At 55.7% G+C, this 12,806-nt stretch overlaps 1 protein-coding gene across 4 annotated transcripts; it reads right to left on the bottom strand.

The window, feature by feature from the left end:
• On the bottom strand, nucleotides 1-12,806 carry LOC123650754 (CMRF35-like molecule 8). 4 transcript variants are annotated; one of them, XM_045569838.1, is made up of 7 exons: nucleotides 12,665-12,800; nucleotides 8,881-9,081; nucleotides 8,087-8,240; nucleotides 6,086-6,180; nucleotides 2,842-2,879; nucleotides 2,317-2,424; nucleotides 1-756 (listed from the first exon to the last, which is right to left on the bottom strand). In XM_045569838.1, exons 1-7 carry the CDS (start codon nucleotides 12,702-12,704, stop codon nucleotides 622-624), a joined length of 771 nt encoding a protein of 256 aa, XP_045425794.1. In that variant the 5' UTR covers nucleotides 12,705-12,800; the 3' UTR covers nucleotides 1-621. The 4 variants fall into 4 exon arrangements, with proteins under 4 accessions (XP_045425794.1, XP_045425791.1, XP_045425795.1 ...); XM_045569835.1 differs by having other exon boundaries at nucleotides 8,881-9,210; nucleotides 12,665-12,799; XM_045569837.1 differs by lacking the exon at nucleotides 1-756 and adding an exon at nucleotides 1,461-2,199 and having other exon boundaries at nucleotides 8,881-9,210; nucleotides 12,665-12,806.

The raw sequence follows: 12,806 nt of genomic DNA, 5'->3' as shown, positions 1-12,806 counted from the left end.
CATTGTTTAAACAGCTTTGTTCTTCTCCTTCAATGAGATATTTGAGACTATTTATACCTCTTATATTGAAAAATAACCCGAGCTAAGAGTCCGAAGGCGCTTGCCGCCAGTTCCAGAGCCACACACAGTCTCTCATCTCTCCAGGCCTCAGTTTCCTTGTCTGTGAAATGGGAGGGATTTGATCTTTGGTGCTGCTGTGTTCCCTGCTCGTGGACACGTATCTTTGCATTCTATTCCTCCCACGCCCAGGCATTCCCCGCCGTGGCTGCGGGGCTGTGATGTACAGAGCTATTCGCAGGTGCCGTCCTGTCTGAGCGACGTGTTTTCCTGGAGCCACACGGGACAGGACGGAGGAGCTGCATCCTCCACACACAGAGCCAGGACAAAACAAGGACAAAGAGGAGAGATGAGATGGTCCCCCAGAACCCCCGTCCCTGCCTGTCCTCAGTGAAGCTGGCTGGGTTCATGGTGCAAGAGGGACAGCCCCGGGGACCCCAGCTGCCTGCCGTTGTCACTGTCGAGGACAGCAGGCTGAGGGGAACGTGGGTGAGGACTACAGGGGCCATCACTGGGCTTCCTGGGGGCCAAGGAGAGCTCCAGATGTCAAGGCTGGACCAAGGGCTACTTCTTCCTTATCACGCTGTACTCGGGCTCCTCCTCCCGGGGCCTCCGGGCAGAAATTCCGTGGCCGTTAGAGTCCTGGCTCTGGCCGTCAAACACCACCGAGGTGTAGTGAAGCTCTTCCCTGGGGGCAGTCTGCAGAGGATGAAACCCAAGGCTCAGGGAGAGGTGGGGGAAGGACGGACCCCAGCTCAGGGTGGAGGAGGGAGGACACTGAGGGGGCCTGGGGAGGCTTCTCTGCAGAGGCCACAGCCCCACCCCCTGTCCTGGCCTCTTTCTCTCCCAAGGACTGGGCTCCACGATCCTGTCCACCCACCTGCTCCACCCCACCCCTGCAGCCAAGCCACAGCACAAAGTCCCCGGGGCAGCAGAGGCAGGAAGGTCCCTGGTATCCTCAGGGCTGCTCCAGCCTGGTCCATTCTCCAAGAGAGAGAATGAGTCCCCAAGAGGTGTAGTATTGGCTGGACTCCCCAACATGCCTCTCTGCTCCTCTTAATGAAATGTCCTGCAATGACGCAGCCACGGGTCCCTTTCTGAGAACTCAACACATCTGCAGAGGAGCCTGGGACACTGCATTGGCCCTGCAGCTCTGATTAACTCGCCGTGCTGTGGGCACGAGTCCTGACTTATACCAAGGGGGCTGGCAGAGGAGTAAGACTGTGCCCCCAGTCACTGTGGGACCAGGAGTCACCAGGTTAGAAAAACAAGGCTACTGCTGTCCGCGGCTGTGTGGACATAAGCCACGTGAGGAAGGAGGCGGGTTAGACCATCACGGGGACCTCTAGACCCTTGACCAGGAGCCATTAGGGTGCAACCAGACTGTGCCAGCTGCTCAGAGGTCCTGGCTGGGGGTGAAACCAGGACCCCGGGCCCCCAGACCACCTCAGCCTCATGCAGACAGCTGGCGGGAGGCCGAGGAGGGGGCGTGGCTATCAGGGAGCAGGGAGTGGCAGGGCTGGATCCCCTAGTGTGGGATCAGCAGCCCGGGGGTGGTGCCAGGCTGGAAATACCCCAGAGAACTGGGCCACTTCTCCTGAGCAGACCAGCCACTGTGTCACCTGCCACTCTGATGCGGGCCCTCTGTGGCGTCACACTGCATGTCTGAGAAGGGCCCCGTTGGCTCACAGGCCTGGGGCACCCTTGGCGGCCTCCCCGGGCAGCTCCCTGCCTGATGCTCCAGTCTCTCCCCATCCTCTCCAGCACGTGGGCCCAGCCTTGGCCTGCACCACTGACGGGTGGGTCACCACCCAGGGAGGTGGCCGGTCCCGTTACTCTACTTTAAGGAGGCTGTGCCTGAGGGTTGACCCACGGCAGGTCACGGACAAAAACCTGGAAAGCAGAGTTGGTGCCGAAGAGCTGATGAGACCAAAACAGTGAGAAATCACAGGCTTTAACCCTGAGCACATGACATGCAGTAGGTGCTTAATAAAGGCTGTACTTCATTGACTATCAGGGCCATATTCACTGACCACCCCTGTAGCCCTTCCACATCCCACCGCCCAGCCACAGTGACACTTGCCCATCTAAGGACCTCTGCTTGACAAAATCCACACTTGCCCATCTTCCGAGTGGCCTGTCCTAGAGAGACACAGGTCACCAAGCTGGCCCCTCCCTTCCCTCTCTGCACCCCCATTCCCAGCGTGCCCCAGCATAGCCTGGGGTTCCCATGCCCGGGAGCCAGGCCCTTGCACTTACCAGGGTGCTGTATTCCACCTCCACCTGCCTCGGTGGCACTGGCTCTTCCCGCAGGGGCCTCGTCAGCAGCTCCAGAATCACATAGTGCTGCTCACTTTGCTCGGCAGCCTGGGGTGGGCAGAGGTGCTGGGCAGGTGTCCCCAGAGCCCCCCAGCCTCTGAGCCTGTCCGTCTGCGTGCACCTCCCCTCCCTCTGTGCTCTGGGTGCCCAGCCCCGACCTTCCTGTCCTGCCTCCACGCCACCCACCCTGTCTGTTCTGAGCAGCTTTTGAATGCTCTCCAGGTCAGTCCAGCTGGAAGGACCCTCCCTCATTCCACCATTCCACTCCCCCTGGGTGGAGGGGACAGGCTGGCCAGAGCTTGGGACAAGCCCTGGTGACCAGATCTCCCAGGCATCGTTCCTCCTGCTCTGGCGAGCACCCTACTCCATCCACCCACCATCCACCCAGCAGCTCCACTGGCCAGTGGGACTGTCCCCCGCCCCCCACCTAGCCACCTAACACACTCCTGCTGTAGTTTCCCTTACCTGCCTGGGGCCCTGGGACAGCTCTGGAAACTCACCAGCTAGAGACGGGAGGAGAGCAAGGAGGTTGAATCCCAGACCAAGGGCAGGGACCGGGAGCCTACGATCCATCTGGAAAAAGGCCTTTCCCAAGGGACCTCAGCCCTGGGGACCTATTACTTCGTGGCTGAAGCCTGGTAGTAGCTTAAGGGTTGTTGAGCAAGTGAATTAGTGAAGGAGTAAATGGACGAACGAGTGCACGAGTGAATAAACAGACACACGGGAAGGTCCCAGCGGCAGGTGAGGTGCCAGACAAAGCTCGTTCTCAAAACAGTCACTCAAAAAAATGTTCCCAGCTGGGAGAAGACCAGGGAGGAAGGCTGCCATGAAAGGCACCTCTGCCCGCAGGGACCCAGGGCTGCGTCAGACCGTGGGAAGTCGCTGGGGGCCTCTGCTCTGACCCCTGCGCCTGGGGTCTGCCCTCCCAGACAGCCCACTCGCCCGCTGCCCCAGAAACCACAGGGAAGGAGGCCCATCAGCCCCGTAGGATCAGAGCTCAGGCTCCTGCAGCCTTTGGCTTCCGGCATCTGCTCCACAGGTGTCCTGCCTTTGGGCACAGCCCTGTGTACCCTGACCCTCCTAACCCCGGAGCCAGGACCAGGTGGGCAGTGGGTGACGCACACACAGCCAGATGCCCTTGGTCTAGGATTAGGTTCACAGCCAGGCAACCCCAGAGCCCACTGCCCCTGATGCCACAGGGAGAGACACTGTCGGCCCCTTAGGGAGTCCCCAGAGTCAAAGCGGAGCAGCCCACAACTGGGAGACAGACACAAGCCCACGTGTCTTGCTGAGCCGTCAGCTGACTTGGAGCATGCAACCGGGTGCCCTGGGTGTGAACCATTCTGCTTCCGCAGGCTGTGTGCAGGGTCCACGCCACCCTCTCCCTTCACCTTGGGCAGGTGTCCCGATGGATGGCAAAGTGGAACAGGGCTGGTGGGGAACGGACAGGAGTTCAGTGCCGGGAAAGGCGGGTGGCAGTGAGGTTTGGGGACAGCCAGGTGCATGGGCAGCTCCCTGAAGGCAGGACCCAGTCTGCCCTGGTCACATCAGTGTCCCCAGGGCCGGCACAGGCCTGGCACACAGTAGGCACTCAGGATAGCTTTGTGTGTGAATGAATGAATGACAAGAGTGGGGAGTGGGCGTGACGAGGCAGGTGGCAGGCCTGACGGGCAGCCCCGGCTCCAGCCGGGAGAGGCGCTGGGACTTTGTGTGTGTGGTGAGGAGGGGCAGAGTCAGAGGGTGCTGGCACAGAAAGCTTCCTCCTGTCACCGAGGACGTTCAAGTGCCATCCGCCCACACACTGATAAACTCCGCAGTCTGGGCCTTGTAGACCGTTTAATAGCAGGGAAAATATGCACTACGTTAAGTGCAAAAATGTAGGTTTAGAAGAGAATTCATGGTGTGATGCAAATTTGTTAAGAGATCAGAAGTGTGGCCGGGCGCGGTGGCTCAAGCCTGTAATCCTAGCCCTCTGGGAGGCCGAGGCGGGTGGATCGCTCGAGGTCAGGAGTTCGAGACCAGCCTGAGCGAGACCCCGTCTCTACTAAAAATAGAAATAAACTATCTGGACAACGAAAAATATATATAGAAAAAATTAGCTGGGCATGGTGGCACATGCCTGTAGTCCCAGCTACTCGGGAGGCTGAGGCAGTAGGATCGCTTAAGCCCAGGAGTTTGAGGTTGCTGTGAGCTAGGCTGACGCCACGGCACTCACTCTAGCCCGGGCAACACAGTGACACTCTGTCTCAAAAAAAAAAAAAAAAAAGAGATCAGAAGTGCATAGAAGGCTGGCAGACACAGCTCAAGGTCAGTGGCCGGTTTCTCTGGGTGGTGGGGTTTTTAGCATTGTCGATAACAGGGAATTTATTTCCTTCTTTGTGCTTTTACTCATTTTTCAAATTTTTTACGACAAGTATAAATCCCTTTTTTAAAAGGGGAGGAGGCTCTTGAGGAGTGGGAGCCTTTCTGGGTGAAAGCTGTCGGGCTGGGGAACCCCCGTGGGGCCAGGGGCATCCCCGGGGCCTGAGTCAGGAGCAGGTGGGAGGAGGAAGCGGTTTCTTTCCACACGCCCTGCACAGATGCGCTGGGGCTGCAGGCAGGGTGGGGGGCAGCGTGTGGGGGACAGAGCTGCCCCATCTCTTCCTGCCCCAATCTCATCTCGGCCTTGAAAGGCTTCGGTGACTGGGGACCCAGTTTGCCCTGAATCCTCCACCCGTGGAACCGAGCTCTGGGAACGGGGAGGAAACTTAAGGCTCAGACTTCATCTCAGGCAGAAATCTGCTTTCTTGGAGGTGACCGGGGCCCTCCAGCCAGTGACAAGAAGGCCACCCCCCCCTTGGTTGTTCGGTCCTTTTACTTATTCAATCTGCTCATCAGGGATCTACGTCCTGAGTGCCAAGAGGACGCGTCCTCTCCTTTCATCTGAGCTCAGAGGAGGGCGGCCGGGCCAGACCATGCCTGGAGCTCCCTGGGGTGCCCATTGTGGCTGAGACATTAAAAACTACATTGATTCAACAAATATCAATGGCGTGCCTTCTCAAGTCACAGTCCCTGACCTGAAGGAGCACATGGCCGGTGGGAAGGAAGGCAAGGAAGAAGGTGACGATCTAGTTCCAAAAGGGCTACGACAGCGGAGGTACAGGGTACACGCAGGAGGGGCCCTGAGCCATTCTCTGGAAACAGGGCAAAGGTCCCAGAGGAAAGGAAGGACATCCAAGGACAGCCCTTGGGGTCCAGCAGGAACAAGCCAGGGAGAGAGGGAAGGGGGACACTCCAGGTGCCCAGAACAAACCCAGGAGAGACTGAGGCTGTGGCTCTTGCCAAGGTGCAAGACGCTGCAAGAAGCTGCCTTCAGGCTGCAAGGACAGGGTGAGAGAGGTGGGCAGGGACAGACTGTGGAGGACTTTGACTGTCCCGTAGGAGCCTGGAGTTTTGAGGGTGAGGGAGGCCATGCAGGGGTTTTAGACAGAAGAGAACCCCTGCTTCATGGGGCAGCCATGCCCGGGCCCTGCAGCAGGAAAGCTTCGCTCCGGGGAGCCACCTCCCACGGCCCCTAGCCGCCACTCCCAGGGACACCTCCTCCAGGACGAGTGGTCTGAGGGTGTGCACTCAGCGCCCGTTCTGAGGAACGAGGACGGAGCCGTGCAGAGGAGAAGGGTCGGGCCTGCCCACCCCAGGTGGGGCAGAGGGGTTCGGGGAGCTAACTCACCTTTGACCTGTTTCTGACACATCCTCCAGGCCAGCAGTGAGGTCACCATGAACAGCAGCAGCAAAAATGCTAACAAGGAGAGCAGCAGCACGAGCCTAGGGGGAGGAGAAGGTGCGGGGTGGGGAGAGGTGTGCAGGCGACCTCGCCTTCCCTATATTTTTAAATAGACAGATCTGGTCAAATTTTTTAAAAGTAGACAGTATAAAGCCTCCTTTCAACACCCCCCATCTATACATTCCCCAACTTCCCCCACGAACATGCACGCAGTGTACTTAAGAATCTTCCAGAGGTTCTTTATGGGTATACAAACACAAGTGCACATCGTTTCCCTTCCTTTCCTGCACAAAGGAGGCATAGTGCAAACACTGTCCTGTTTTACTTAACAATACGGCTTGGAGGTCTTTCCACGTCAGTACATAACGGAGGAGCAGCAGCGGATTAACCCTGAGGCTGACACAGCCGTCGGCTTCAGGCCGCTGGTGAAAGAAAGGGCCTTCTTTCACGTCTAAGCCTGCATTTATAATGTTCTCCTCCTTTTCTTAGGCACTCCCCCAAATGACACAAGCTTCAGGCCCCACAAAACCCAGATCTGCCACCAGCGTGTATCTAGAGGGCCAACTTCTGGATTAGATGTGTTTGGGGTCTGAATTTTGCCTTGTGTGATATTGAGAATGTGACCCTAGGTTGGCAGAAGCCTCTGGAAGGGCCTTGGAGGTGTCATATCATGAAGAATCTGGTCAGCCTTTGTCCCTGATTTCTGGGAGGGAAGCTCCAATTCCTTGGGATTTCCCAAATAACGGGAGTGTCTTTGTTGTTCATGGACCTGAATTTCACTAAGAGATGAGGTAAGCGTGTGGGCCTGGTCACCAGAAGAACCAACCATGTCCGCAGGGGTCTGGGGCTCTGAGCCAGCCCAACCTCCAGGATGGGGGAAGGGAGGGAGACTGAGTTCCAGCGCATGGCCAAGATCCATCGATCGTGCCTATGTAATGAACCCCCAGTAGGTACCGTAGCTCGGAGGAGCTTCCTGGTTGATAAACACATCCATGTCCTGGGGGTGATGCTCCGTGATTCCACCTGGAGAGGGCACGGGAGCTGTTTGGGACCCTCCCGGACCTCCATGTGTCTCTCCATCTCTGTCCTGATCTGTGTCCTTTATGATAAAAGCGTAATTGTAGCTATGTGCTTTCCAGAGTCCCGAGTCTAGCAAATTATTGAACCCAAGGGTGTCCTGGGAACGCCCAAATTTGTAGCCAGTTGGTCAGGAGTGTGGTGGCCTGGGGATCCCCAAAGCTTGGCTGGCGTCTGAATGAGGATGGTCTCGCGGAGGACAGAGCCCTTAACCTGTGGTGTCCGTGCTAACCCCAGGTGACAGGCACCAGAATTAATTGCAGAGCCCCAGCTGGTGTTAGGGTAGGAGTCTGTGAATCCCAGAAATGGCTTGTAACTGCATGCATTTTTCTGGGGAGAGAGTCTATAGAAGTTATCAGATTCTCTGTGGGGTTGGTGACCCCCAAAAAGGTTAAGAACCACTATTCAGAGGGGAGAACACAAGCCTTTGAATTGGAAGCCCAGTCCTGCCTCTCGTAGGCCACTGACTGGGCAAGTCACTTAACCTCTCTGAGCCTCGGTTTACTCATCTGTAAGTGGGGGTGAGAACGGTGCAGGACTGCAGTGGGGAGCAAACGAGGACGTCCATGTGAAACGTTTTGCATGTGCTTGGTAGGATGTCATCAGTTCTCATAAACCACCACTCTCCATCCAGCCCCCCAACTTCTCCCTAGCCTAAGCCTTCTCTCAAAGCCGAGGGCAGGTCCAGTGTGGCCTCAGCAATCCCCGCCGGGATGCACAGCCTGTGGCTTCCCACCTGGGCCAGGCAAAGGGAGCCTGGGGCCCCAGCCAGCAGGGGTGTGGCCTGCACCTCCGACTGGACCACAAGGCCAGGCACCTGCCCCGGATCCTCCTGAGGATAGGAGGCCCTCCGTGTCACAGGGACCTTACCGTGGGCCCGAGCTCTTCTGGGGTTCGTCCTGGAAGCTGGCACTGCCAGTGGCACTCACTGCAGACAGGGCAGTGGATGGCACAGTTGGAACTTCGGTCGTGACTGCTGATGTCCCGGCTATGGTGACAGTTGTGGGCACCACTGGTGTTGATGCTGGTGGTGAGACCACAGATCAGACCCAGGGGTCTCTCCTCGGACTCCCCCACCAACCGCCAATGCCGTTTTGGTTTGATGTCACACAAAATGCTCACTCAGGAAGGAGGCAGGATGGAGGACCCTGAGCCAAAGTGTCTCCAGGACTCTTGGGCCAAGCGAGCATTTCCGAACAGGACACAGGTCCCGCCCTCAACAGTCCTGATTCCATCCTGTGCATGAGGGTCAGGGCTCTCCTGGAGCCCCTAAGTCCCCTCCCCAAGCTTAGTCTTGTCCCCCTCTGGCCACAGCCACATGCTGCAGAGAAGTCCGTCTAAACTGTACATCTGACCCGACCTCGGTAAGGCAGCCCCTTCCCACCCTCCCCCGCCTGCAGGAATGGTGCACAGGCACGAGGCCTGCCCCCTCGCAGGCTCCCTCGGCCTCCCCGTCTCACCCACGAGCACCTTCCCTCCGACAAGACTGGGCAGAGCTGCCAGCTGCTCCGGGGTGCCTCCTTGGCTGTCTCCCTCTCCCTGTCCCCCCCCCCACACACACGCACACGCACCGAGTGCTCCCGTCTCTGACCTGGCTCCTGCCCTAGCTGTTCCAGCCTGAGCCCGTGTGGGCAGCCCTGGTGCTGATCGAAGGTGGGGCTCACCTGGGGACACGAACACCTCAAACTCGGAGATGACATCAAAAAAGCGCCTATTGATTCCACACAGGTATGTGCCTGCGTCCTCCACCCTGAGGCTCCTCATGGTCACCGTGAAGGTCAGGTTTGCAGGGTGGTCTGTGATGGACACTTGGCTTGTCCTCACTTCTCTCTCTGAGTCTTGCGTCTCCACGATCTTGCCACATACTATGATAAAGGATCTTTTGCACCAGTATTTCTTTGCACTCCTGTATTCCTCCTCATAGGGACACTGCACGCTCAGGGATCCCCCCACGGAGCCCGTCACTCTGTTGGAGCCACCCAGAGAGAAACGGCCTGGAAAACACAAAGGGGCCCTGGCACCTCAGGGAGAGTCACCTCCTCCAGGGGTTCCCTCACTCCGCATCGGCACCCCCAGGCCTAAGCCTCCGACTCCTTCACGTCACATCACTCCCCAGCCAGGTCACAGCTTGGGCTGCCCCTCTCTGCTCTGCCACCCCCAGGGTTTGGATCACAGCAGCCCCTCCCTTCAAACCCCAATCTCCTGCCTGCCGCCCGACCAGGGCCCAAGCCTGCCAGGACTGTGAGAACTCACCCCTAAGCACCTGCGCATCTCAGGACGTGGAGGAACAGCCCACATACCAACCTGGGCAGCTCTAGGGCTGCCAAACCATTCTGACAGGAATTCTGGACACATCTGATAAAGCATGTGGGTCAAAACAGAGTCACAAATGCAGAAGGCTCTCTGATGACAACCTTCATTTCGTGCTGTGTCACACCTTAGTTTGCCCAGCTCTTGTAGATTTAATTTTCAAGGAAACTCATTTTTTTCTTCTTTTGTAGAGACAGGGTCTCGCTGTGTTGCCCAGGCTGGTCTTGAACTCCTGGCCTCAAACGATCTTCCTGCCTTAGCCTCCCGAAGTGTGGGATTACTGGCGTGAGCCACTGTGCCCGGCCAGAAAGCACATTTTTTTATTTCTGAGATTTATGTCTGCCAGGAGCAATTGCCAAGGCGAAGCAGAAAGGGCCTCAGAAGAATCTGTGTTTAAGTCTTGGCTCTATTACGCATCAGCTGTGTGTTCTGGGGCAAGTTACTTAACCTCTCTGAGCTTCAGATGCCTCATCTGTAAAGTGGGGATAATTGCTCCCATCTCACATGGCATTTGGGGGCATTAAATGAGATCATAGGTGGAAAATGTTGGGCAAATAATATTAGGTCGAATCACATGAAATTGCTGATATTCAACTTTTTGACCAAGACAACAGGATTTCAAATGACTCGATCTAATAAAAATACTTAGATAACCCTCTGTCTAACCCAAGTAAGAAATTGTAAGAGAAAATAACCACAGATACAGACAGAATGAAAAGATGCAAGATGGCACGTTGCAGAAATTCCCTACTAATAAATGTGTAAACTTGGATTTTTTAGAAAAATGCAAATTACTAAAATTGATACATACTAAGTGCTTAATAAATAAATGTCAATTCCCAGACCTTCACCCAAGTCGCTGCTCCTGGTTCCCATCCCGACTCTATTCCCGGCCTCTTCTTGGCTGTGAATTGTCCTCTTTCTTGTCCGGGTCTTCCTGATCCGGGTGACCCCAGCACCCCTGCCCACAGCACCCAACCCTGCCTCTCGTCTGACTCCAGTGTCGGACTTCCCTTTGGACTTGGTCTCTCTCTCCTGATTCACTTCTCTCCTCTGTAATTTTGGGTGAAAAATTGTCACCCAGTCCCCAAGAGCTCTGCCCACCTATGAAGGTGTCATTATAATTTAGAGACTGAAAAGTATTATTTCCCCACTTCTCTGGAACAGTCACACTTACCTACAGTGTGCCTAGTCCTGTTTTTCTTGCACCCCCAACCCTCTAGCCAGAGACACAGCAGACTGGAGACCGCCTCGGGGCCAGGGTCCTCACTGTGTCCAGAACTGCTCTACCAGGTTGTGCCTCTGCCATCTCAATGTTTTCCTTAATCAGAGTCTCATCCCACAAAGTCCCAGATAAATGAGTGAATCATCCAATTCAAGAGGCCAGGAGAGGAGCACATGCATATGCACCCAACACAGAGAAAACACAGTAATCTTTCAGAAAAATTCACAGAAATCAGTGAGTGAGGAAACAGACAAGCAGTGGAATTAGTGTACACATTGAAAAACTGATTTTTCTTTTGGGAGGGGTGAGCAACAGCATAGACTAGGGAGCGGCCAAATCAAGAAAAAAGAAGATACAGATGCAATTTAAAAGAAAAATAATCGGGTTAACTTGCAGGTCTCTACAAATAAGTCTGTAAACCCGGATGAAAGTGATGATGTCCTAGGAAGATAGAAATTGCTGATATAGACTAAGAATAGATTCTTTACAAAACGGACCAATAATGATGAGCATTTTTAAGGAACACTTTCCCTTCCAAAACCCGGTTTCACAAGTCAGTTCTCTCAAACCTTCAGAACAAAGCAGTTCCAATTCATTCAAACATTCGCAAAGAGCATAGAAATGGGGAAATCGCCCTAATTCTTTTCACCGCACCAGCATAATACATCAAGACCAAAATCTGGCCAAATCTCTTAATATAATTCACCTTCTGAATAGCTGAAAGGAGAAAAAATAATCCTCTTGACAGATAATGAAAAAGCATCTGACACCTGTTGCCGTTGTTTCTAAAAATGCTTGGTAAACAGCCATCAGCGGACGCCTTCTTCACACTACATGGGACAGACTGGCCGCCTTCCCCGGAGTCAGGGACCAGGCAGGGACGACCACTACCTCCTTGGCCACTGGACATCACTCTGGCCGCACCAGCCAGTGAGTCAGTGAGAGAAAGAGAAACATACCAGAAGGGCACCGAAGGCTCTCAACGCATGCAGATCCCGTGAAAACAGAACACCCGAGAACCCACAGAACACTGGTAAGTGGGGGTGGTCCATTTCCAAATTCATACACAGAAGGTAAGAGCTTCCCATAGACAATTAGCAAATAGAATTGAAGAAAACCTCCCATCATAAGAAAAGCAACCAAAAAGATTTCAAATCTCCTAGGACGGAGGCTGACAAGACTGCACCAGACCTCTTCAAGGACAGCTACAAACACTCTCGAGGGCACAAAAGCCAAGTCTGTGGGAAGAAGACTTGCCCTGCAGGAGGAAGACTCAGCCGGCTGTTTCCCCTGGAGAAAGTCTCCCCTGTCTCTGTTCAGTTTCTCTTCCCTCCTTGCCCTCCCTGCTGCCTTCCCTCTGTCCCATCTCCCCTTCTCGGAGACAACTGACCCCTGGTCCCCAGGCCCCTCCAGCCACGCCTGCCTCCATACTCCTCCCTGCTCAGGCCCCAGCCCCTGAGCTGCCCTGGCTGATCTCTGTGTCCGAGACCGACTGCCTGCTCTTCCTCAGACCTCACCGCGCTCCAGGCCCTGCACCTGGTGGCAGGCAGGACACCTCCTCCCCAACACCCCTAGCAGCTCAGTGGCCCTCACTCTCTACCTACTCTAAGATATCCTGCCTCTCGCCCTCCTTCCTGTAATAATTCACCCGAAAACCTCCCACAAAGTTCTTCCTCCGTGCCCACCCTTTGCCCCACACCCCACTGTGGCTGGTCCAAGGTCATGCGGGTGGAGGGGGCAGAGACCCTCATCCCTTCCCCTCCCAGGGGGGCCGTCCTCTGTCTGTCCATCTTACATGGTGGACAGAGGGCACTGCATTCTGCATTCTACACAGAGTCTAGGGTTGGGTGCCTCATGTGACCCCTCACACCTCCCCCTCCGCCTGTGGACCGTCCCTGGGCAGAGTCCCTCACCTGGGACCCAGAGAAGCAGCAGGGCTGAGGACAGCCACATGGTCCCGTCTCCAGCACAGACACCATCTGCAACAACACTGGGCCCCAGCTGGACCCGAGACCTCAACCCCCTAACCCCCGAAACCTCCCAGGGGAGGGTCAG

Source organism: Lemur catta, chromosome 15 (genome assembly GCF_020740605.2).
Source record: "Lemur catta isolate mLemCat1 chromosome 15, mLemCat1.pri, whole genome shotgun sequence".
In the NCBI taxonomy this organism is placed as follows: domain Eukaryota; kingdom Metazoa; phylum Chordata; class Mammalia; order Primates; family Lemuridae; genus Lemur; species Lemur catta.
Note: the sequence above shows the minus strand (reverse complement) of the source record. Positions and strands in the feature narration are given on the sequence as shown.